Source organism: Cydia fagiglandana, chromosome 16 (assembly GCF_963556715.1).
Source record: "Cydia fagiglandana chromosome 16, ilCydFagi1.1, whole genome shotgun sequence".
Classification (NCBI taxonomy): Eukaryota; Metazoa; Arthropoda; class Insecta; order Lepidoptera; family Tortricidae; genus Cydia; species Cydia fagiglandana.
Genome location: NC_085947.1, coordinates 5,033,165 through 5,060,727, shown reverse-complemented (window position 1 = coordinate 5,060,727; position 27,563 = coordinate 5,033,165). Strand labels below are relative to the sequence as shown.

General features: G+C 40.0%; 1 protein-coding gene across 1 annotated transcript in view; it reads right to left on the bottom strand.

Annotated features, from left to right (window-relative positions):
- Nucleotides 1–20,105: 20,105 nt before the first annotated feature.
- The window catches only part of LOC134672201 (adipokinetic hormone/corazonin-related peptide receptor variant I-like), a 51,329-nt gene continuing 43,871 nt past the window's right edge, over nucleotides 20,106–27,563 (bottom strand). Inside the window, exons 3-4 of the mRNA XM_063530102.1 lie at nucleotides 22,693–22,836; nucleotides 20,106–20,592 (exon numbers count right to left, since the gene is read on the bottom strand). Coding sequence (XP_063386172.1) covers nucleotides 20,106–20,592; nucleotides 22,693–22,836 — 631 coding nt within the window. The remainder of the gene's footprint in view (nucleotides 20,593–22,692; nucleotides 22,837–27,563) is intronic.

The window sequence follows — 27,563 nt, the reverse complement described above, 5'->3', positions numbered from 1 at the left end:
TTATATATTTCGGGGATCTCGAAACGACTCTAACGATTTCGTAAACGACGTTTCGAAATTTGCTATATGCGGGTTTTCGGGAGCGAAAAACGATCTGGGTCTTATCTCTGGGAAAACGCGTATTTTTGAGTTTTTATATGTTTTCAGAGCAAAGCTTGGTTTACCAGATATTATTTTATTAAAGTAGGCTAAAAAGTAGAATGAATCTCTAATAATTCCAAAATTGTATCTAACTCAAACATACCCGCAAAACTTTTTAAAACGGATACATGTCACATCTCCGTCCCTTGGGGCAAAGTCGTCCCGAAAGTTAAAGTTCAGTAAGTATTTTAACTCAAAAAAGACATTTGATACTTAGTTTATAACTTTATTTTTCCTAAGGGCATTCAGTAAAATAAAACTCACGCTCATATTATATCCGCTAAGTTTATATGCAGATTTTGGTTTTAATTTGGCTTCCGACCCAATCCAAGTCCATCCTAGTTTCCTCTTAAGATGAAAGTGAAGGACCCGCGCAAAATCGCGTTTTCATACAAACGTAATCCTCATTTTTCTTTCTGGATATTAACATTTTTGGAAACATTTTCACACAATTTGTTGCATACCAAACATAACTATGCCCCTACGTTTGATTTTTTAAGATTTTTTCATTATTAAATATTTTAAGAGTTAGGGGCATTTCAAAAATTGTATGAAATCTGTTTCGCTCCTAATTTTTATAATAGTTAAAAAATCTAAAAAAGGCAAACGTAGCTATGGTTTATATATATACTTACAACTCTTCTTCTTCTCTTCTTCTCTTCTTCTTCTTCTTCCTCGCGTTATCCCGGCATTTCGCCACGGCTCATGAGAGCCTGGGGTTCGCTTGACAACTAATCCCATGATTTGACGTCGGCACTAGTTTTTACAAGCGACTGGTAATTATCAAATGATATTTCGTACATAAGTTCCGAAAAACTCATTGGTACGAGCCGGGGTTTGAACCCCGACCTCCAGATTGCAAGTCGCACGCTCTCACCGCTAGGCCACCAGCGCTTCAACGGTTTATATACTTACAGCAAATTATATAAAAATATTTTCCAAAATGAGAGAGGAAAATGGGGACCACGTTTGTATGGAGGAGCGGCTAGGGTCCCCTTTCCTCTTAAATCTCTTAATGTTAATAGTGAATGCCTCGCCTTTGTTAGGTATTTGTTAGAGGTTAGACGTGACTTGAAAAGCGTATGCAGACTCAAGATTCAGTTTGTTCATTGGCAAAGTTATATTTACAAAGTACTTTATTATTTAACAAACAAGTCATGGTATAATAATATACTCCGCCTGGTACTCTCTGCCCGTCTTTTCTAGGTCACGTGACTGACACAAGCCTACGTCATCATGCGACAGCGCTATATGATAATATGCGATAGCGCTATATAAAGTGGCAAAGTTGTTGTGATGTAGTCTTGTGTCACTCTGGGAAGAGAAGACCATGTTTTATTAGACTATGCAAACAAGTAAAATAACCAAGAAATATAGTTACCTAAGTAATTCAAACAATTAACCTAGTAAATATACATTCATGTCATGCCATTAAAAGAAAATGACGTCACGCTACTAGATAGAGTTGATTCCAAATAGTATTTTCGCAATACTTAATCATTTTATCAACCTTTTTAGTTTATCGCTATAAAATTACATGATTAACATAACATATCACTATCGCTACACCTTATAAAACAAAGTCCCCCGCCGCGTCTGTTTGTTTGTATGTTTGTATATATCGCGATAAACTCAAAAACTACTGAACGGATTTTTATACAGTTTTCACCTATCAATAGAGTGATTCTTGAGGTGTATTAAATTGTTAACCCGTGCGAAGCCGGGACGGGTCGCTAGTATAACTAAAAGTCACTGGGGACCTCATACTGTTGTCACTGTGACAAAGTACGAAATGTTACTGAAATTAAATTTCTTGACTGTTCATTATAAAATTATTAAGTGAGCATAATTGATTGCACAAATAAGTTCACAGACGCGTGTCTCAGAGCGGATGGCACTCTCGCTCGCACTGGGCTATCACCGCGAAGATCGAAGTTCGCAAATTGCGGAATTATTCTCTGTCACTCTAATTATTCATTGGAGTGAAGGAGAAAGATCCCCGCAATTTGCCAATTTCGGTTTTCACGGTAGCCCCTCTGGTCCCAACCGGTCCGAGATATCGTGTCCGTGAGCAGTGTCTTACTGCCGTATTCGAACTTCAAGATATTCACAAGAGACGACACGTACTAGATTCATTCTAGATACGTTATAGTTTAGATATCAGTTTGATTTGATTTATTTTCTTTTCTATTGTTTAATATTTACTTTAAATCAAGATACTACTGACTTTATTGCACTGACAAAATATTAAATTACATAAAATACTAAAAGACATAAATAGGAATATAAAATTAAAACTAACTACAATTAAAATAACTATAACTAAAAATTAAAAATACCTATCAAAATTTGGTGCCCTCGGGAGGGTGCCCAATACGCAGGCAGCGTTCCCGCGCTGGATTGCGATGGCAATTCGCTTAATATTGTTTAATATTGTATTGTTGTTTGACATGAAATTGTATATTACCTAGTAGATAGCACATTTTAAATCACTTGACATATTTTTAATTTTTATTATTATTTGCAGGACTAAATTATAATTCAATGTAATTATAATTATGTACTATTTTTGCTACTTGCATGTATAATTAGCCAGCGCTTTGGTGCGAACTGTAATGCTGTGTAAGTATATTGTAATAAATAAATAAATCAGCTTGTTCTCTTTTGCAGCGCAATTCGGGTAACCAATGTCACTTTTACGTTAGATAGAGTAAGATATCTATTAGATGTGAATTGGATCTCTAAGTCATATCCTGTGGAAATCGTTCAAGAGTATCTCCAGAATCGCGGAAATGTCAAATTTGACAGGTTAGATGTTAAACATATCGTTATCGTATCTTGGTGATGTCTAAAAGATATCTATTTCAAAATCCGAATCGGGCCCTATGTGTGCGTTGCTCGAGCGCACTTTGTATGTAGATTGATTTCTGTACCTATCTGTTTTGTGGTAATATATCGCAAGCATGATATGTTTTGATGGCTTTTAGTTTTAAAACATATTGTGTGTAATATGTATGATAGTTTTAAGATGTATAAAATGTATAAAAATTATGTAAACTAACTTTGAGAACAATCAAACATTATTTAGAGGTCGCTCATAATAAAGCAATTGTGCCATACTAAAATGTACGAAATTAACTTGGCCAAAAAAAATAGGTAGGTACCCTGGAGGTGCTTTAATGGTTTTATTACATTTTTTCCTATTTCGTTACAACTAAATAAAACATACACCGGGCAGTTTCTTATTTTTTGATTAATGTGTTTTTTATTTACCTATTGTTTGGATTGTCTGTGTCTGGGTGGTACACAGACAAAACATCCTCTAGACTGAGTATAGTCGCGCTACCCCCGCTGCCACGCATACGGTAATTTTACTCCATGTTCGAGTCGAAAGTGTGTTTGTGTGACGTCCGTGAACTCGTTCGTCGTTTGAACGGACCAATCACGGCACGGGACTTCGCTCACCTCGTCCCGCGCACCCCCGCATTTTTGGCAGCATCGGTTGCATGAAATAATTGCTCTAAACTCCGTCTAGAGGATTCCTAGTCTATGGGGTGGTATGATTAGGGCTGTTATTGTAGGGGGTTATTGTTGGAATTCTGAAGTAATGCTGGGCGACCAGTAAACAATGAGCAGATGTGACAAATTTGGCACATAGATTACTACGTCATAATAGAACAAAGGGAGGGTCCCAGAGGGGTGTGGAGAAAAGATTACAAATATATTATTATATTTTTTATTCCATACAAACGCGGAGCATCCTATAGTGTGGAGGTAGACATACATTTATCATTAAAACACTGAAAACCATTGTGCACGGACTCTAAAAGGTTTGATACATTGCTATTGCTGTAGGTAGAGAAATAGCTACATATTATTGCTGTTGAGTAAAATAAAATGAATACACGTATCATACAGATATCACAGTCTACTCGTACTTTTTGCTTGAGAGAACTTGGCCTGTTTTTCACATTTATATTGTGGCTAGGATTACTTTGGGATGCTGGCATCAAATGCCAGCGTTTAATGAACGGCCTAATCGTGCTCGTCGTCGTCGTGGTGTTAATCGTGTAATTAGCTGGCTCATTTAAACAAATGGCAGCGACATATAATAATAATAATAATAACCCCGCGGGGGCAGCTTGTGGCGAGCTGACGGTGAGTGGCGACACCGCGGACCCCTATTCCAGAGGGCCCTGTCATCTGGCCCTCGCCTCTGTGCTTGCCTTGATTGGCCGGCCAGAGTGGAGTCGCAAGAGCGGGACCTATGCTCCAGGTTGGAAGTGTAAAATGTCATAACGCCGGCGGCCCTTGAACGGATTACCGGGATCTGGCTACCGCAGACTCACCTCTCGACAACTTCACAGCCGCTCCAAAGTGTTGCCCTGTTGTCGCACTGTGCGTGCGGCCATTGCGGGGCCCACTCAATGAGTTGGCGAGTCACCACCTGTCTTATACAATTTTGAGACTGATTGTCACGGCAGGTGTCCGCTAGTCTCTCCCATAGCCCATTATCCAGTCCATCCAACTTTCAAATCTATAGCCCATGACCTTAGTTCCCATCGCAGCACAAAAGTGCTGCACTGCAATAGTCTTTGCACCTGGCGGGGACCATCTCTTGATGTATCACATTGTGCGTTCGGGGATGGTATCCGCCACGTGTATCCCTTGCTTTTAGATTAAAGTGTCTTAAAGGGCCTCTGCGCTGTTGGCTTCGGCCCCACGTACGCCTCCCAAAGGTCCGGGACCCCATGGTCCCGAGATATGGAAAAGACATACAAATAATAATAATAAGAGGAGAAGAGTCTCGACCAACATTTCGAGAGACTCTCGCTAGGTGGTTGGATCAAGGGACAGATGCAGAAGGCGGTGATCTTGGACACGGCGCGGATAGTACGTCGGTTCCTCTCTCTGCAGCCCTGACCACCGGTAGCTTGGGCCTTGCCCCGCTGCTGGCGGCACCCTAGGTTAGGTTTTTTATAATGTGTTTATATGTATTTTTATTGTTTTGTAAGTGTTTTTATATTTTACTTTTATATTCATATTATAAAAATACCTAACCTAAGACGATAAATAAATAAAGAGAAAATAATAATAATAATATATTTATTTAGAAAACATAGTCATACATTTAACATTAGGTCAAGAATATCTTATAAAGTACGTTTTTTCAATGACTTCTACCTGAACTAGGAAAATCCTGTATCTCAGGTAGAAAAATATTAATTACCAAAAGGAAAAACTTACAAGTGTGCATTTAGGTAGACATCAATTAGATAAGTTTACATTATAAAATTATTGCTAATCAATGTTATTATGTGCTTAATATAAAAACAAACTATATAATTCTAATTTCAATTACTTGACAATAATGACTAATCATAATCTAGGTTAGTGGTGTATGTCACATATTTACATAACGCAACGTAGCAAAAACATGTTTTGCGCTTAGTGCGTCAGAAACAAGAAAAACAAAATAATTATTTACTTATTTAGGGTTCGTTAGTAATTTTTCTACATCGTCGTAATTTTGACTCGGATTAAAAATAAAAATTGTCTAAAACATTTATTAAATCTGAAAGTCATATTCATAAGCAAGCGCCTTCATAGTCAATTGAATTTATAAACCTTTGTTCGGCCATTTTCTTAGCAGGACAATCAGGGTCACCTGTTTTGTGGTTGTTGGGCTTCTTGTAGTAAGTGCAGGTTGCGCATTTTGGAGGGTCCTCTTTTTTCTCGCACTCGTTTTCAGCGTGTCCGCAGTGCCCGCAGGTCTTCACTGGTTGCTTGCAGGTCTTGGCGGCAATATACTTACACAAAGTTACGGTACATGTGTAGAGCGTTTTACTAATTAATTATGCTGAAATATATGTCGTCCAAGTGCCAGACATGGCGACGGTCAAAGAAATACTCTTGCGTTTTAAATCAGATTTTATTGCTTTACTTCAAAATCACCTTAATAATTATTTTTACAATTTCAAATTTACACTAGGTACACGAGCGTCAGGTCGAAGCCACGGACCAAGTAATAATGATCCCCACTCCATTTTGCACCTGCATTTATAGAGGAACGCAAACAAGTCCGGTGGAGGGGCGGTGGGGATAGTGGCGCACCTGTAGCGTGACACCTGACACCTGACTCAACCTTGCCGATACCTGACTCGACCTGCCGCACGTGTTTACAATGGTACGATGACGTCGCGCCGTCACGGCCATGCTGACATGCGTACGTCCTCGTACGAGCACTTTCAAATATCTGGGAAAGAAAAGTAAAAGTGAATGCTCGCTCATCCTGACCCAGTAATTAGGAATTAATAAAGTGAAGAAGAAGAAACAATCGAGGGTGATAATTCAAGTCAGAAACGCCACTGGTCCAGCCCCATTGGGCCCTTCAGTATGAACTAATCTCTAATTTTTTATTATTATTATTATTTTTTCCACTGGACCGACTTTTCTTTTGTTGTCCTTCAGTGTATGAAAAGCCTGGACCGGTCTATGGACTCTTCAGGACTACTATTGTCACTGGACCGACCGTTATTGGTCCTTCAGTACCCCTTCAGTTTTAACTGGGCCGGATATTCTTATTACTTTTTTTTTAATTCCCTTTTTTTTGTGACTATTTTATTTTAATATTCTCTATGTACCATTGCATCAGTGACGACAAGCCTAGGCTGGGACTCAAGTGACTCTACCGAGGACTTACGAGAATCACGACTTTGTAATGCATTACCCTGAATCGGGTATACTTCATCGACTTGTATGTCGTTATTATTGTCAGTCGCCGTCACGTCATCATGACTAAGATTTTCTGCCACTTCTATCAAGCCACGGGGTACTTCACGTAATTTTTCATGGGAATATTTAAAGACTCTATTGGTTCCATTTACATGCGTCAATTCGTACCGGTCATTGTCCAAAATAGCAATGACTTTAAAATGCCCCTTATATTTACGGTCCAATTTGGTTTGATGCCTTTCTTCGCATTTTACAAATACAAAATCTCCTACCAAAAAGGGTCGTACTCGAGCTTCGCCTCTATTGAATCGAATGGTGTCTGACTGTGTGTGTTTTTGGATATTATTGGATGCATTTAATCTGATTGATTCAAGGTCAAGTCGTTCGATGCCATTTATGTTCGGTGATATTTTTGAGAGTTCTAATGAATTACCTTGTATACCAAGCATTAATTCCAAAGGTGTGTAACCTGTGACTCTACAACGGGTACTATTCAAAGCTAACTGAATGTCTCCTAATTGGTCCTGCCACCGAACTTGTGAATCACACTCTACTATGGTTAGTAGACCTTTCAAAGTTCGCATAACGCGTTCAACTTGTCCGTTTGCCCTGCTAGCTCCGGTTGCAATGAGATGGAGTTCGATATTATTATCTTTACAAAAGTTCTTGAAATGAGTGTTGTCATACGATCGGCCCCTATCGGCAATTATTCGCTTTGGTGCGCCAAATAGATTAACTGCATTTTTAACAGCATTTATCGCGTCAGAACAGTTCAGTGTTACAGTGTGTTCCAGGAGGACATATTTTGTAAAGGCGTCTATGATAACAGAGCAATACTCTTTACGCTCACTTTTTCCGCTAAGTTTTCCAGTTAAATCAAGATGAATAGTATGCCATGGGATAGTAAGTTTTGGAATCGGGTGTAAACGGACTTGTTGAGCGCCTGACGCGCCCCGCGCTACGCATGAATCAATGAATTTTTTGACAAATTTTGACATGTTTTGGAACCAGTACAGGTCATATAATTTGTCAAGTGTTTTTTCAAAGCCAAGATGTTTTATTTCATTGTGAACGTGATTAATCGCAGACCAAATCAATGAACGCGGCAAAATAGGTAGCCATTTTGTAACTTTTCCACGCTCAATTTTCCGGAAGAGGATGCCTTGCCTGATGTCGTAGGTGTGTGCCACGTCAGAGGGAAGCTCGTTAGCCCGCAACTTAGATATGATATCGGCTATCTCAGGGTCACGTAACTGTTCAACAGACAGCCAGCCAGTTTCTAATTCGGACAAGTTTACAATTTTCACACGACTTGATTTTGTAGCACAAGGCTTGACATCACAATTTTCAATCGGGTTTCGCGAAAGAAAGTCTGCATGGGCCATAGATTTTCCTTCTTTATAAATTATGTCGAAATCATATGATTGTAATATAGCCCACCACCTGTGGACTCTCGCCGTCAAATCCTTTTTTGTGTGCGATGATTTTAATGCGTTACAGTCGGTGAAAACTGTGAACTTGCGGCCGTATAAATAATGCCTAAAATATTCGACTGATTTGACAACTGCCAATGTCGCTAATTCGTAGGAGTGGTAGCGACTCTCTGCATCAGTGGTTTTTTGGCTAAAGTAACTGACAACATGGGGCACATTGTTTTTTTTTTGAATAAGAACTGCGCCATACCCTTCACTGCTTGCGTCAGTGTGCAGTTCGATGGGCAAGGATGGATCAAAAATCCTTAAAACGGGTTCAGATACAAGGTAATTAACTATTTCCTTATGAATTTTGTCATGTTCATCTGTCCAAGTTATTTTACCTTTACCGGCTGCTGTGAGAGGATATATAGGTTTCATAAGTTTTGAAAAGTTCGGAATAAATCGGCGAAAGTATGTAGCTAACCCAATAAACTGTCTGACTTGGGTTACTGTTTTTGGCGCGGGGACATTTTTGAGAGCTTCAATTTTTCTAGGGTTAGGAAGGACTTCTCCAGCTGAAACGACATAGCCTAAATAGTTTACTTTCTTTTTCATAAACGAGCATTTTTTGAAATTAAACGAAAACCCAGCTTTAGACAAGGTACTGAGCAATTTATCAAGGCGGGCTAATCCTTCTTCAACAGTTTCTGATGTAGCAAGCACGTCATCCATGTAAACTAAAATTTTATCATCTTTAAGGGGCTTAAGGGCAGCATTAATGGACCTCTGAAAAACCTTAGGAGCATTTTTAAGCCCGAACGGCATTGTTAACCATTCATATTGTCCTGATGGGACCACAAACGAACTTTTCTCTATAGAATCCTCGTGCATTTTGATTTGATGAAAGCCAGACGCCATGTCTATGGTTGAAAAATAGTGAGCTCCATGCAATTTATCTATTTGATCGTTAATAAGTGGTAAGGGGTAGTTATCTGTACGAGTATTGCTATTGAGCTCCCTATAATCCACTACCATACGTTCTGAACCGTCCTTCTTTTTTACTAATAAAATCGGGCTCGCAAATGGAGAAGAACTCTCACGAATTATGTTTGCATCTAGTAATTCTTGCACTTTATTGTTTACAATATCTGATTCAGCGGGGGACAATCTATACGGTCGCCTGTGCACGGTTTTGTTGGGGTCTATCAAATCAATCTTAAGTTCGCCAGTCGTTACGCGGGAAGAGGGAAATTTCTGGATGAAATTAGTTCTTTTTCCTGACCTGAGAGATCCGTATCAATAGTTGTCATATCAAAAAGATCTGATTTGGAACAAGTATTGGAAACTTTATGTGTGATTAAGACCAAATTATCGACACTAATTTCAACCTTAATGCCCTCCTCGAGAATATCACGCCCTAATATAACATCATCAGTCAAGTGTTCGTCAGGTAAAACATGATAGGTCACATCAAATTGGCAATCATTTACTGTAGTCGGACATTTAATTTGTGATGAGCAAACCACGTTATTGGGTCCTAAACCTTTCAAAATAAATTTCTTATTCAACCTTTCACCCTTTATGAGATTGCTATAACTTTGTTTAATAAGACTGCATTCTGAACCCGAATCAAATAAAAAAGGTAATTGAATATCACTTATCTGTAACACACCTCGCGCAGACCTCGAACACAGGTTTACTTGTTTGGTGCCGCTGGTGCTGGCTGTGGTATCTTCTCTTTTCTTCCAACGCATAGGGTAGGCGCTAGCAATATGCCCTGGGTCGTTGCATACGTAGCAGACTCCGGTAGGTTTGGTCTGTTCCGTTTTAGTGAAAGACGACTGGTTTTTTGAAGTAAGACGCTGTTTTTCTCTGCAGTCCTGACCACGGTGGCCAATTTTTCCGCAGAAATGGCATGCTCCATTTCTGCGATCCGAAACGTCGACAACCGTTGTTTCTTTGGGTCGTTTTCAGAACTAGAAGGTTCTTCCAGTTTCCGTTTCAAAGTAAAACTCCGGAGTGTGCGGAACAGCTGATGTTTGTTGTTTATAACCACTGAATTTAGTTCCCGGCGGATTTTGTCATCACACTGAGAAAGGACAGAAATAGAAAATCCAGTCATAACGTTTTCGGGTAGATTGGCATCTGGAATTTTTTCTATAAGCTGCCACAGACGCATTCCCGCTTCGGCTGGACTTTCCTTATCATTTAATCTAAATTTTATTACTTGATCGAAGTAATCCTGCATCATCATTGGTTTAGAAAATGATGATATCAACATTTCTTTAATGGTAGCCCAGGAGAGTTTATCCGGTTGTACTTTTGTAAGGCATGTCGCAGCTCGGCCCTTAAGAGAGTGCGTAAGGTAAAATCAAGTCCACTCCGTCTAGCTTTTTTTTCTCGATGATCAATTCACTTAGCGAACACCAATTTTCAATATCGGCGGCTATTTTTTGAAGGATTGCTTCAACACCAGTGGAAAACATGGTAAGAAGTGAAATTCCATCTGTATTATTTGAAGTTTGCTGTGGCGTGGGATCCGACACTTCTGATGTCGTCCAAGTGCCAGACATGGCGACGGTCAAAGAAATACTCTTGCGTTTTAAATCAGATTTTATTGCTTTACTTCAAAATCACCTTAATAATTATTTTGACAATTTCAAATTTACACTAGGTACACGACCGTCAGGTCGAAGCCACGGACCAAGTAATAATGATCCCCACTCCATTTTGCACCTGCATTTATAGAGGAACGCAAACAAGTCCGGTGGAGGGGCGGTGGGGATAGTGGCGCACCTGTAGCGTGACACCTGACACCTGACTCAACCTTGCCGATACCTGACTCGACCTGCCGCACGTGTTTACAATGGTACGATGACGTCGCGCCGTCATATACACGGGTCAAACAGATCACTGTGTTACGTTCTTTCCTGTGGACATACACAAAGTTAAGGGCTATAAAGGTTAATTTTCTTATTTAACCCTAACCCACCTAAAAAGGTCCTCCTTTTATTTACAGAACTATGATAAAATCATTACTTACATGGCCACAAGCTGTTAACTATTGCCCACAGGGGAGAAAAATGTACAGTTCGCGCGAATACGCTAGTTTTCTCTCCTGTGGGCAATACCCATACAACCATTTCCAGTCACCGTTACGACGCGGTGTAGACACATCTTGTGTCGACACCGTCTGTTTCGGTCACAATTCCAGTCGCAGAGTCGTCGCCGTGTCGACACAGTTACCAGAAATGGGGAAGGGTCGACACATGACACAAAGTGACATAAAGTGTGGTCGCCGTGTGCACACATTGTTTCGAGTTTGCGACTACTTTATGCCAATATCATTCGTTCATTCGTTCATTTTGTTCCTGTCAAATGGAAACTGTCAGATGGAAAAATAGTTAAATAAAAATAAGTGACATTAATACGCCATCTCTAAAACGGATTACAAGACGTAATTATATATTGTTTGCATTTATATTACAACAGGACTTAAATTATAATGGGGAATTAAACTGCTCGAGTGATTTGATAAACTAAGTGTAATATAATCAACGCGCCACCACATTGTTTTAGTTTAGCCGGAAATTAAATTGTTTACTTCTCAGTGCCTGTGTTCATAACTATATTATTTGATGCATTTTTAGTACTTCGATGCGTATACTATACTTAAATAACAGAAATAACGCTTTACATACTACGAAACTTGTTAATTATGATGTATAAATATGGTTTAAAGCTGAGAAATATTGCAGTCACAATGTAGTCGCAAATGTTTCGACTTTGTGTCGACTCTGTGTAGACACATGACACGCGCTGTCAAAAGTAATAACAAAGTTACTGGATTTGCAAAATGGCTCCTTGTGTTCATTTGTTTTCAGATATTCTCAAAGTGTAAAAATGCCGTGGTCAGAGATGGGACTTAATAAATTAACTGTTTATTCGACTAATTAATGGAATAAAAAAAGTTAATCCTCAAATTTTAATCGCGATTAGTTTAGTCGACCTAACATAGATTGAAATTGAATTAATCTGAATATTAATCGAATAAATTATCGATTAAATCTCGGTTGGAAGTTGACAGGGGGCCATTTTTGTACGTAAAAATAATACTGACAGGACTATTGTAGCCAATAAGCCTGATATTGTGATAATAGATCGATCGCAACGTCGGGCCATGCTCGTTGACATCACCATCCCCCATGATGAGAATCTCGTGAAGGCCGAGAAGGACAAGTCCAGTAAGTACCTAGACTTGGCTCACGAGTTAACCGCCATGTGGGATGTTGATTCGACGATCATTGTCCCGATAGTCGTTTCAGTGAACGGTTTAATAGCGAAGAGTCTCGACCAACATCTCGAGAGACTCTCGCTAGGTGGTTGGATCAAGGGACAGATGCAGAAGGCGGTGATCTTGGACACGGCGCGGATAGTACGTCGGTTCCTCTCTCTGCAGCCCTGACCACCGGTAGCTTGGGCCTTGCCCCGCTGCTGGCGGCACCCTAGGTTAGGTTTTTTATAATGTGTTTATATGTATTTTTATTGTTTTGTAAGTGTTTTTATATTTTACTTTTATATTCATATTATAAAAATACCTAACCTAAGACGATAAATAAATAAATAGAAATGTCTTGCATGCAGATGGTAGCCAAACACTTTGTCATAAAAGTCGAGATGGGTTTTAGGGAGTGCCGATTTCGAAAATGATGACCATTTTGGAATCCAAAATGGCGGTCATGCACTGTGTCATAAAAGTCGTCATGGATGTCGTTTTATACGTTTTAGGGGGCCCCAATTTTGAAAATGATGACCATTTTGGAATCCAAAATGGCGGCCATGCACTATGCCATAAAAGTCGTCATGGGTGTCGTTTTATAGGTTTTAGGAGGCGCAGATTTCAAAAATGATGACCATTTTGGATTCCAAGATGGCGGCCATGCACTATGTCATAAAAGTCGTCATGGATGTCGTTTTATAGGTTTTAGGGGGCCCCGATTTAGAAAAAGATGACCATTTTGGATTCCAAAATGGTGGCCATGCACTATGTCATAAAAGTCGTCATGGGTGTCGTTTTATAGGTTTTAGGGGGCGCAGATTTCGAAAACGATGACCATTTTAGATTCCAAGATGGCGGCCATGCACTATGTCATAAAAGTCGTCATGGATGTCGTTTTATAGGTTTTAGGAGGCGCAGATTTCAAAAATGATGACCATTTTGAAATCCAAAATGGCGGCCATGCACTATGTCTTAAAAGTCGTCATGGGTGTCATTTTATAGGTTTGGGGGGGCGCAGATTTAGAAAATGATGACCATTTTGGATTCCAAAATGGTGGCCATGCACTATGTCATAAAAGTCGTCATGGGTGTCGTTTTATAGGTTTTAGGGGGCGCAGATTTCGAAAACGATGACCATTTTGGATTCCAAGATGGCGGCCATGCACTATGTCATAAAAGTCGTCATGGATGTCGTTTTATAGGTTTTAGGGGGCCCCGATTTAGAAAAAGATGACCATTTTGGATTCCAAAATGGTGGCCATGCACTATGTCATAAAAGTCGTCATGGGTGTCGTTTTATAGGTTTTAGGGGGCGCAGATTTCGAAAACGATGACCATTTTAGATTCCAAGATGGCGGCCATGCACTATGTCATAAAAGTCGTCATGGATGTCGTTTTATAGGTTTTAGGAGGCGCAGATTTCAAAAATGATGACCATTTTGAAATCCAAAATGGCGGCCATGCACTATGTCTTAAAAGTCGTCATGGGTGTCGTTTTATAGGTTTGGGGGGGCGCAGATTTAGAAAATGATGACCATTTTGGATTCCAAAATGGTGGCCATGCACTATGTCATAAAAGTCGTCATGGGTGTCGTTTTATAGGTTTTAGGGGGCGCAGATTTCGAAAACGATGACCATTTTGGATTCCAAGATGGCGGCCATGCACTATGTCATAAAAGTCGTCATGGATGTCGTTTTATAGGTTTTAGGGGGCCCCACTTTCGAAAATGATGACCATTTTGGAATCCGGAATGGCGGCCATGCACTATGTCATAAAAGTCGTCATGGGTGTCGTTTTATAGGTTTTGGGGGGCGCAGATTTCGAAAATGATAACCATTTTCGATTCCAAAATGGCGGCCATGCACTATGTCATAAAAGTCGTCATGGATGTCGTTTCATAGGTTTTAGGGGGCCCCGATTTAGAAAATGATGACCATTTTGAAATCCAAAATGGCGGCCATGCACTATGTCATAAAAGTCGTCATCGGTGTCGTTTTATAGGTTTTGGGGGGCGCAGATTTCAAAAATGATGACCATTTTGGATTCCAAGATGGCGGCCATGCACTATGTCATAAAAGTCGTCATGGATGTCGTTTTATAGGTTTTAGGGGGCGCAGATTTCGAAAACGATGACCATTTTGGATTCCAAAATGGCGGCCATGCACTATGTCATAAAAGTCGTCATGGCTGTCGTTTTATAGGTTTTAGGGAGCGCAGATTTCGAAAATAATAACTATTTTGGAATCCAAGATGGCGGCCATGCACTATGTTAAAACTCGACATGGATGTCGTTGTATTGGTCATGGTCATCATTTTCGAAATCTGCACTTCCTAACACCTATAAATCAACATCTATGACGGCTTATATGACAAAGTGCACGGCAGACGTCTTGGAATCCAAAATGGTCATCCTTTTCGAATTCTGCACTCCCTAAAACCTCTTAAACGATATCCATGACGACTTTTATGACAAAGTGCACGGCACACATCTTGGATTCAAAACTGGTCATCATTTTCGAAATCGGCACTTCCTAAAACCTATAAAACGATATTCATGACGACTTTTATGACAAAATACGTAGCCGCCATCTTCGATTATAAAATGATCATCGTTTTCGAATTCTGCACTCCCTAAAACCTATAAATCGACATCCGTGACGACGCAAGTTATCTTTATTTTCAGATCTAACAAATTGCTACAGAATACAAAGGACAAAAAAAGAAGCGAGGAGATAATGAAACAAGCAAAAATACAGATGATTCCTCGACGCAATTGGATGCTTCTTAAATTGTGTCCAGATTTTTTTGTCATAAAGTTTTTATTTTTCACATATTACTCTCACAAGTTCCGTGACATTTCGACCTTGTAATTTTTTAAGTAAATGTTTTTGTTTATATAGAGAATCTCACTAGAATAATATAATCAAGGTATATTTATATTTGATGATTGAAATAGTAACGCAAAAAAAAAATATATATTTGTGTCTTATATTCCTGCCGAAGACTTTTATTTTTCCTTTTCCTTCTACACAAGTTTGGCCAAGTAATAAGAATTTAGGGCTCACAATTTTATTTTGACTTCTACAACAGTAAAGCTACGAGGCCATGTTTGGTATCGTTTTCGTATAAATTCGCAGTACCAAATTTAGTTATGGTATCACATTGACACCATTCCAAAGTAAAAACATATAAACTTATTAAAATATTTTCTTTTAAACTCCTCTTCACGCTTAAACTGCTGAACAGTTTTAATTTAAATTTAGTACACATATATTTTGAGTCCCGAGACAGGACATAATAAGTTATCTCAAAAGTCATCCTTTAAAGGTGTGAAATGAGGTGTAGGGTCAATTCAGAATTGACTTCTTGAAGTTAATACTGTTTAAGTTTAGGTTTGAAGTTATGTTTTTTTATCATTTTTAACTAAATCAAAGATGTAGACCATCCCAAATTTCATATAAATCGGTTCAGCGGTTATTGATTTCCCGTACAAATTTTCACGCCACTTTTCACACCTTCAAAAGATGATTTTGGTTATAAGATCTCTCCTATGTCCTGTTCCGGGACGCAAACTATTTCTATACCAAATTTCAACGAAATCGGTTCAGCGGTTGAGCGTCAAGAGGAGTTTAAAAAAAACCGGCCAAGTGCGAGTCAGACCCGCGTATCAAGGGTTCCGTACATTAAGTCCGACTCGCGCTTGACTGCACATTTCTAATAGGTTTTCCTGTCATCTATAGGTAAAGAACTATTTTGTGTATTCAGACGGACAGACATACAGTTACAGATGCACGAGTGATCCTATAAGGATTCCGTTTTTTGCTTTTGAGGTACGGAACCCTAAAAAGTAGTTTTAATTTTGTGGAATGGTGTCAATGTGATACCTTAAATGGATTCAGCAACCCAGATTTATACGAAAACGATACCATACACGACCTAGCACCTTCACTGATGTAGATATATCAAGATAAAATTGAGAGCCCTATATAAACTTTCAAGAGCGGATATCTCAAAAACTATTCAACATATCGAAAAAATTGACTGAATAAACTTGTAACAAATTAAATTAACTTTCATTTTGTATAAATGGCCATGTCGCTAAGATGCATAGTTTCCGAGATATAATCGAAAAACCGGAAAATGGGACCTTCAAACAAAGCCCCCTCTCTTCCCCCCGCTCAAGGGCTACGGCCGGGGACTTTTGATATGTTCACCTCCTAACTTGCCCAAACCAAGTTACAGAGTCAAAAATTGTGTTCCGAGCATTTCCGTCTACAACTTTTTGGAACATTCGTTGGCTGAACTAAGTAGCTTATTGCATTTCTTTAAAAACTTTTCTGTAAAAGGTTGACGGGTGTTGGGTGTTTATATGGTTTTGGTCGATTATTATCATTTGCATCGCCCATGATGACTTACTAGAATTACTTACGAGCACACGAGACACTAATAGTAGTTTGACAAACCTTGGTTTTCAAGAGGTATTTTATATTGACATTTGCTGTCACAAATTTGCTGTCAGATTTAGTCGCAAACCGCACGCAAAGTGCACACAAATGTGTCGACACCTTGTTACGGAAAAGTGTACACACGGCGACGACACTTTGTTTCGAAACAATTCTAGACACATTGTGTGGACTCTGTTACGACACATCTGACATTTAGTTACCACTTTGATGATTCTGCGACTGAAATGGTTATATGGGTAGTTAACAGCTTGTGGGCATGTAAGTAATGATTTTATCATAGTTCTGTAAATAAAAGGAGGACCTTTTTACGTGGATAAGGGTTAAATAAGAAAATTAATCTTTATAGCCCTTAACTTTGTGTATGTCCACAGGAAAGAACGTAACACAGTGATCTGTTTGACCCACATAATTCTGTGAATATTTTAAATTCAAGTTCAGTTCGGAACAGACTACTTACAGAGGGCCGCAATCTGAATCTTGTGACATCTACTCTCATACAGACAAAACAGTATCATATCGGAAACAGATCGAATACCTAAAACTCGAATTGGCCTATTAGATGATGTTTGTGTGAATAGAGTATTTGACTACTAGTCAAATCAGTTTCTTTTTTCGAACTGTCAAAACGATTTTGTTACTATGGTATGTATATATATTATAATAATATGAAAATTATGTTATGAAACACTAGCATGTGACGTTACAATCAAATTACCTACTCTTTATAGTTTTATACGGATTTAAAAATAGAAAATAGTGTCTAAAACTATTTAACTGTTCTGTACGTTTCTATAATTATTAATCTTCTGGTGCTTTATTTCATGCATGGTGTAAAATAATTTATTTTGAATACAGTGAAATACCCTATCACACGCGGGACCTAAATACAAAAACGTGAATTTACATCTATGAGGACATCATCAAACATACATGCAAAGAAATACATAGCCACCTATTACAGAAATCCCAAGACTATGAAAAAATACTATCTATCTTGATGTGATCTTGATATTACTTGATAGGCAAGCCACAATAAACAGCTTGCAGAACTTTCTGGAAAGCCGTGAAAGTTTTCAAGAAAATTCAATGCTGAATTCTTATAAAATTACCTACTTACCGCATTTAATACAGATGAGATCGTGCATGATTCGAGTTCAAGTAGGTACACATACTCATAATTATCGAACTTTGAAAACTTTTTAACAATACATTGCTATCTCATTGCTATACGATAAATATTTAGGTAGAGGCTTTGTAGTGGCCTGGAGAGAGGTATTTAGGGGGAGGCTTAGCCATTTAGGCTAAGGTACCGGAAGCTAGACAGATAGGTAAGGAGTGTAGGTAAGCTAGCTAGATAGGTAATAGGAATAGGTGGTTAAGATAAGTTCATTCGTAGCGAAAAAACCTCGTACGTTATGAGCAGAACAAATGTTAGGTTATTTTTGTTAACGTCACCTACTTTCCATGCGAAGCTTTTGCTTGCTTTAGTTTTTTCATGTAGGGTCAAGTAAAGCGTATAAGGTATTATGCGCCACTTAGCAGGTTTTATCTGTCACTATTTTTTTTTTCAGAATCAGAATGCTTTATTTGTAAAACATAGGTATTTTATCGAAGAGATTAACAGTAAAGGACAGCTAAGCTTAATGTTGCGCGCTGAGGGGCTACCGCGAAAACCGAAATTCGCAAATTGCGGGGATCTTTCTCTTTTACTCCAATGAAGGCGTAATTAGAGTGACAGAGAAAAATGTCCGCAATATGCCAACTTCGATTTTCGCGGTTAAGCCCCTGATGCGTGCTGCTAAAGCCCAATATCAACCTTCGTGAATTCCAGCAAGGATCACGATGACGCGGCGCGCACGATACGCGAGGCGTTCAAAAGTTTAAGACACAGAGACAGAACGGTATTGTTTAGTTTAGCTCACCATTGCTGGTGTTGGCTCGGCGTATGATCTCGAGCAGCGCGGCCAGCGAGCAGTAGAGCGTGGTCACGAGCGGCAGGAGGTACATCAGTAGCATGTTTAACTCACCATTGCTGGTGTTGGCTCGGCGTATGATCTCGAGCAGCGCGGCCAGCGAGCAGTAGAGCGTGGACACGAGCGGCAGCAGGTACATCAGCAGCATGTTTAACTCACCATTGCTGGTGTTGGCTCGGCGTATGATCTCGAGCAGCGCGGCCAGCGAGCAGTAGAGCGTGGACACGAGTGGCAGCAGGTACATCAGCAGCATGTTTAACTCACCATTGCTGGTGTTGGCTCGGCGTATGATCTCGAGCAGCGCGGCCAGCGAGCAGTAGAGCGTGGACACGAGCGGCAGCAGGTACATCAGCAGCATGTTTAACTCACCATTGCTGGTGTTGGCTCGGCGTATGATCTCGAGCAGCGCGGCCAGCGAGCAGTAGAGCGTGGACACGAGTGGCAGCAGGTACATCAGCAGCATGTTTAACTCACCATTGCTGGTGTTGGCTCGGCGTATGATCTCGAGCAGCGCGGCCAGCGAGCAGTAGAGCGTGGACACGAGCGGCAGCAGGTACATCAGCAGCATGTTTAACTCACCATTGCTGGTGTTGGCTCGGCGTATGATCTCGAGCAGCGCGGCCAGCGAGCAGTAGAGCGTGGACACGAGTGGCAGCAGGTACATCAGCGGCATGTTTAACTCACCATTGCTGGTGTTGGCTCGGCGTATGATCTCGAGCAGCGCGGCCAGCGAGCAGTAGAGCGTGGACACGAGCGGCAGGAGGTACATCAGTAGCATGTTTAACTCACCATTGCTGGTGTTGGCTCGGCGTATGATCTCGAGCAGCGCGGCCAGCGAGCAGTAGAGCGTGGACACGAGTGGCAGCAGGTACATCAGCAGCATGTTTAACTCACCATTGCTGGTGTTGGCTCGGCGTATGATCTCGAGCAGCGCGGCCAGCGAGCAGTAGAGCGTGGACACGAGTGGCAGCAGGTACATCAGCAGCATGTTTAACTCACCATTGCTGGTGTTGGCTCGGCGTATGATCTCGAGCAGCGCGGCCAGCGAGCAGTAGAGCGTGGACACGAGCGGCAGCAGGTACATCAGCAGCATGTTTAACTCACCATGCTGGTGTTGGCTCGGCGTATGATCTCGACCAGCGCGGCCAGCGAGCAGTAGAGCGTGGACACGAGTGGCAGCAGGTACATCAGCAGCATGTTTAACTCACCATTGCTGGTGTTGGCTCGGCGTATGATCTCGAGCAGCGCGGCCAGCGAGCAGTAGAGCGTGGACACGAGCGGCAGCAGGTACATCAGCAGCATGTTTAACTCACCATTGCTGGTGTTGGCTCGGCGTATGATCTCGAGCAGCGCGGCCAGCGAGCAGTAGAGCGTGGACACGAGTGGCAGCAGGTACATCAGCAGCATGTTTAACTCACCATTGCTGGTGTTGGCTCGGCGTATGATCTCGAGCAGCGCGGCCAGCGAGCAGTAGAGCGTGGACACGAGGGGCAGCAGGTACATCAGCAGCATATTCAGCAGGAAATAGCCGAACACGTGCGACTCCGTCGGCAGAGAGCCATACGATACGCACTGGAAATATCTGGAATTAATAATAATGAGTAAATAGTCGTTTCAGTGAACGGTCTAATAACGAAGTCTCGACCAACATCTTTAGAGACTCTCGCTAGTTGGTTGGAACAAGGGTCAGATGCCGAAGGCACCTCAAGAGAACCAGAAGATCCAGAAGGGATGGGGAAGGGGGGAGATCTTGGACACGGCGCGGGTAGTCCGCCGGTTTCTCTCTCTGCAGCCTTGACTACCGGCAGCTTGGGCCTTGCCCCACTGCTGGCGGCACTCTAAGTTAGGTTTTTTTATAATGTACACTGAGAGAAAAATCATCACCAGGAATTAAAAAACAGTTCTGTACTGGGGGAAAAAATGAAGTTTTAGTAATAATTATGGGCGTTTCACTATTTCTGTAAAGTTTATTTATTTCTACAAACAGCTCAGTAACCCCAAATATAATTTCAACAAACAGATAATAGAAATTGCAAGAACTAATAGGAATTGCAAAAGTCAATTTGTTCCTATTAGTTAACTCTCCTTGTCCCTGGATTAAGTTTATTTTTGTAATTCTAAGTGTGTTTTTGTTGTACTTTTCTCTCAGTGTATATGTATGTGTTTTTTATTGTTTTGTAAGTGTTTTTATATTCATATTATAAATCACCTAGCCTACGAGTTGAAATAAATAAAATGAGGAAATAAATATTTTTCGTCCAATATAATGTTTGGAACTTACGAGTATGTCTGGGCAATAAGGTACAGAACTGCGCTTCAACGAAAATTTCATTTCAACTCACTCATCTGTAAAAAACGATTTCACGGCGTTTATCTACACGGTGAAAATTGCGGGTCGCATTTATGTCATTTGTCACCAATTCAGCATGTCTGTCACGTTCTACGTTCTTACAAGTATGTAAGTGCGAAAGTGACAGGCATAGTGACAGTCGATAAAAAATCCTTTTGACTGTTGTTTTGTGTGGATCGATATCAAACCGACCAAATTCCTCTTAAGCCAAAGTAATCATAAGTACATGAAATTGTGAAGTCATTTGAAACCTCACGTGATTTAAACAAAGACCGATTCAGACAAATCACAGGAGCCGCAACAAATGGTCACGATCCTCGGTAATGGGGGACTGACATAGAAGAAAAGATGTGTGGAAAGATTCGCTGGCTATGCATGAGGTCTTGGTGGCTCAGCTGGAGTATCGATCTAGAGGCCTTGAGTTTAAGTCTAGCCCGTTTAAGTTTTTCCACTTTTAAAATTATTCCAAGCTTCTTCTTCTTCTTCCTTGCGTAATCCCGGCATTTTGCCACGGCTCATGGGAGCCTAGGGTCCGCTTTGACAACTAATCCCAAGAATTTACGTAGATACTAGTTTTTACGAAAGCGACTGCCATCTGACCTTCCAACCTGGAGGGTAAACTAGGCCTTATTGAGATTAGTCCGATTTTCTCACGATGTTTTCCTACACCCAAAAGCGACTGGCATTTCGTAAGTACATAAGTTCCGAAAAGCTCATTTGGTACGAGTCGTTCTTTGAACCTGCGGCGTCCGGTATTGGAAGTCGCCCCCTCTTACCGCTAGGCCACCAGCGCTACCGCTAATAAATACATTATTCTAAGCTTTAAGAGCCAACAGGAGTGGTCATTTCTCCATACAAACGTACTCGACTGTTTCCTCCGTGGATTTTGATGCTAGAGCAATGATTTTTTTCAACACTAATCAATATTGTCAATATCTGTGTCGAACCGTTTTGCTTTTTTTGATATTTTTGTTTTTTAAGGCCCTAGAGCCCTTCAAAAATGGCCAATATGGCCTCATTGACTATGCCGCAATGAGAGGCGTAGTATTCAACACAGATAATATATTATCAATTAGCCAAAAAAGCAACACGGTCCGACACAGATAATTTCATAATCATTTAGATTTCCAAATTTGTTTACGATTGGTTAAGTTTTGGAGGAGGAAACAGTCGAGTACGAAACCTCGATTTTTGAGATTTTTACGCAGGATATTTCGCCTTGTTCTTATCGCACTAGTTTTAGGAGCCGCTTTCGTTAGCGAGACGGGTATATTTACCTAAAATATTTAATACTGAGCTCCTGTTTCGTCTTAAGAAGAAGAAGTCACGTACCCTGCGACATCTGGATGTTCCTCTACGTGGAATATGAAGCTTTGCGGCAGACTGGCGAGCGCGGCGCACACCCAGGCCGTGTGCAGCGCGCGCCGCGCGTTCGCCTCCCAAGTCACGTTTAGAGGCTTCAAGATGGCGTAGTATCTGCATATAAAAATAAGTTTTTGGCAAAAATTTCATTTTTGGTACAAGCTGTTATCGCTGACTGTACTTTACTTTCCACGGGCAACTAATGCCCATCGAGACAATTCTAATAACCCCAAACACAATTAGGTTTCGTCGTTTTATCACATAGTTCATATGGCCATCTCCGGTCTCCATCATCAGATCAGCTCGATGACACCATGTTGCATTGTCACCCGACTTACGTATGTATGCAAAATTTCAGCTCAATCGGAAACCGGGAAGTGGATCACATTTAACTTGAAAGATTTGATTACAGACAACGGTCAGGTGAAAGTAAATAAAAGCTTGTAAAATATTTGGGATCAATCTTACACAGTCCCCTGGACAGCTTCCTGAACAACTGGTCGGAGGAAACACCCAATCGGGAGTCGTGGGAATTGAGGGGAGAGGCCTTTGCCCAGCAGTGGGACACTCAAATATGCAAGGAAAAATTTTTTACACAGATCAACCTAGTACCAACTGGGATTCGAACCGGACCTCCAGCTTTGTAGGCTGGGTCACTACCGACTAGGCTAGGTGGCCGTTTAGTTAAAAAGAAGTAATCCTTTAATATAGTACTAGGTTGTAACTTGTAATACAAGCGGATGTCACTTTTTGACAGCTTTTGTTAGAAAGGGACTTCCACTTGTAGGTATTATACAAGTTACAAGCTTGTGGCCACGACACATAAACGACAGGCTCCCAAAGTTAATCTTCTCATCTTGAAGGCGCTATTATAATTAGGCACATAAAGACGCTGGATGCGGATCGCTTCCAACCGGTACGAGTGGAGGTCCAAGGGGGAGGCCTATGTTCAGCAGTGGACGTCTTATGGCTGAGATGATGATGATGACATAAAAACTTTGATGGACGTTCCATCAAAGTTAATAATAATAATATTCATTCATCATTCTCAAATTACTGTTGATTAGTTTGTGAGACGATCGATGTGTAAAACGTTATATTGAACTTGAGATAGGGGAGTCAATACACTGTGAGGCAATTTCTATTTTAACAATTTGATATGGTTTTCACCTCATTTTGATACGACCTTGTAATACAAAAAAAATTACATTTCTTTTTTTTAAGCGAAACCTATAAACCTAGTATATATTATGCTAAATCGATCGACATCTAAATCTTAACATATAGTTAGTTAGTGGAAAATGTTTTCTCCAGAAATTGAAATTGTAGGTATGAAAAAAGTTACTTTTGGTCAATAGTTATACTTTCCTCTTTAGATAAAAAAAACGGCTGTCGGCTCCACCGTGCTTATCGAGCTGTGTTCGGAGAAGGACCTGAACTCATTGCAATTGTAGCATTTTTCCAAAAAAAAATTTTTCATAGGTATCTAGGGGACCCCGAGATTCCGTGACCAAAATTTCAGCGCGCTAGGACAAACTTGAAAATTAAAAAAAAAAAGTCGGCTATATTGAAAAAAACATGGCTGCGTCAAAAACTGCCAGGGTCCCTCTATAACATTTGGTCGAGCACCCCCCACCTAGGTCTGACCGTTTGGCCGGGCCGTCATACATTTCTCTGACCGGAAGCGGTAGACCAAAAGTCAGAATTTTCTGGGGGTAAGGATACTACACCTAAACTATCGTGAATATTCATGGTATAAGTTACCGAGAAATTCTCATCTGGAAAGTTTCGCAACTTTGGAAAGTTCTCGTGCGTGCATTGCTAGACTGACATCTTCGATGTTTGCGTAAATAAATGCCGACACATTTCAAATAAGATTCGTCCTGTACGTACGTACGTAGTCCGAGCTACTAACAATCTGCCGTATTCGAAATTCAAGATATTCACAAGAGACGACACGTACTAGATCCATTCTGGATCGTTATAGTTTACCATGTCACTTTTACGTTAGATAGAGTAAGATATCTATTAGATATGAATTAGATCTCTAAGTTGTTGAAATAGACATCTATTAGATATCTTTTAGACATCACCAAGGGACGATAACGATATGTTTAAGATCTAACCTGTCAAATTTGACATTTGCGCGATTCTGGAGATACTCTTGAACGATTTCCACAGGATATGACTTAGAGATCCACATATCAGATAACGTATCTAGAATGGAACTAGTACGTGTCGTCTCTTGTGAATATCTTGAAGTTCGAATACGGCAGTGTATGTATTAATAGACTCGGATTATTAAATATTAAACGTGCTACGCTTGAATAATGTATGCTGCCTGCTGCTAATAATGTAAGCTTGAATTAGTGTATTTAGCCAGGCGTTTTCAATTCCGTTATAAATACCTAGATTTCTATCTATTTACCTAATGCTGCCTAATGGAAGGCATTTAAAATACGAGTGTGGGTAAATCGATCACTCTCTCTCTCACACACACACACTGCTTTATCTGTGTATAAATGTGTGTACATTTATAAACTCTTTATGATGTCGAGAGGGCAGTACTCTTTGTAGCGGCACGGCCCCGTAGACAAGACGCCAATCGCTTACGCTCCCTAGCGATCGAAACGCAACTGTCACTGTCGCACTAATATGGAAGCGTGATAGAGAGACGTAAAGCTTTTCGTTGTCGAAGCGATAGCGATCGTAACCTTGGCTAGGCCGGCTGATCATGTAGCGGATATGAGGTGGCGTCTCTGAAATATCTTTATCGCGCATTTTGCATGTCTTACTACTGTAGTTTATAAAAAACTAACTAATTAAATAAAAGATAAACTGAAAGTCAAATGACTGTAAATAACCTTTTCGCATGTCACGCACACTTAGTTTTTTTTAATCAGAGAGAAATTAGTGTCAGGGGCCCGGGGCCGACTGCCATACCGTTCGAGATTCGTCAAAATTGTTTGTATAATACTTTAGAATAAAACGTCACCTCAACTAATATTGGAATAGAGGTCAAACAAATTGCGTTGTTTCAAGAGATGTTCTAAATTTGAATTAATTAAAGCGTCATTTATCGATATTTTAAAGTTTAAAGTAAACATTAAGATGCAAACATTGATACAGGTTTCTTAATATAGGCCGCTACCTTATCGTTGCTGAATATGATATATGATATGGATTGAATAAAGTATTTTGACGTGATAACGTCTTATAAATCGATGAACACCGCGGTAGCATGGGGGTCATCCATTAATTACATCACACGTTTAGGGGGAGGGAGGGGGTCAAGAAAACGTGACATATTGTGACATAGGGGAGGGGGGAGACACAAACTTTGTGACGTCACTTTAACTTCATCAGTAACCGAAAATTTATCTAAATTATATTATTGTTGTACTTTTAAATAACAAGTTTTTAAAACGATAATCGTTTTTATTCGTTTAATTTTCTTTCCTAAGCAGTTTTGAGTTATAAAATTACTAATATTTATATCGTCAAAAATATTTTCATAAAATATTAATAATACTTAGGTACTTACTTAATTCGATTTGGCGATTTCGTAGAAAAAATGTGACGTCACACTAGGGGGGAGGGGTTTGCCAAATGTGACCAACTGTGACAAGGAGGGGGGGAGGAGTCAAAAAACCTAGAAATTCGTGTGACGTAATTAATGGATGACCCCATGCACGAAAAACTGTTACGTTGTGGACGGATCTCCATGGTAACGTTGTGGACAGATCTCCATGGTAACGTTACGACCACGTTTTTTATGACGTTATCACGCAAAATTATCGTCCGTGAACCGACTTTACAGACAACCATTTGTAGGGTTCCGTAGCCAAATAGCAAAAAACGGAACCCTTATGGATTCGTCATGTCTGTCCGTCTGTCTGTCTGTCTGTCTGTCGGTGTATGTCACAGCCACTTTTTTCCGAAACTATAAGAACTATACTGTTGAAACTTGGTAAGTAGATGTATTCTGTGAACCGCATTAAGATTTTCACACAGAAATAGAAAAAAAAAAACAATAAATTTTGGGGGTTCCCCATACTTAGAAATGAAAATCAATTTTTTTTTCATCAAACCCATACGTGTGGTGTCTATGGATAGGTCTTTAAAAATGATATTGAGGTTTCTAATATCACTTTTTTCTAAACTGAATAGTTTGCGCGAGAGACACTTCCAAAATGGTAAAAAGTGTGTCCCCCCCTGTAACTTCTAAAATAAGGGAATGATAAAACAAAAAAAAATATATGATGTACATTACCATGCAAACTTCTACCGACAACGGGATCCGGAAATGAGATCTTATAAGTAGTTTTATTTTAATACGTCATAAATCGTAAACCTTAATTTTATTATGTTACTTGCTGCTACGGAACCATTCATGGGCGAGTCCGACTCGCACTTGGCCGCTTTTTTTATCTACGTTGCTAATACGTAAAAAACAAGTGGAACGAAAGATATATCAAAGACTATAGAGACATTATAGATTTCATAGCCCAGTTTTTCGGGGGCAAAAACTAGTATCAGTATCAGTTTAGTAAATATCAGTGCTAGTGCTAGTAATTAAATAAATATCGACACAAGTGTTATCGATAACGATATTAGCAAGCAATTTACAAATTATAATAACAAATGTGACTCATCCTTGATGTAAACAATATTAATTTTATGTGTTAGTTTATTCTCTAAATGTAAAACTCTTTGATTTATTCTTATTGTAACTGTCTGACATTTGACATTGACTCTAGTCATTCTGGCAATAATTAAAATGACATCTAATAATAATCCAGTTAATTTTATTGTAAAAGGGAAATAATACAATATTTAAA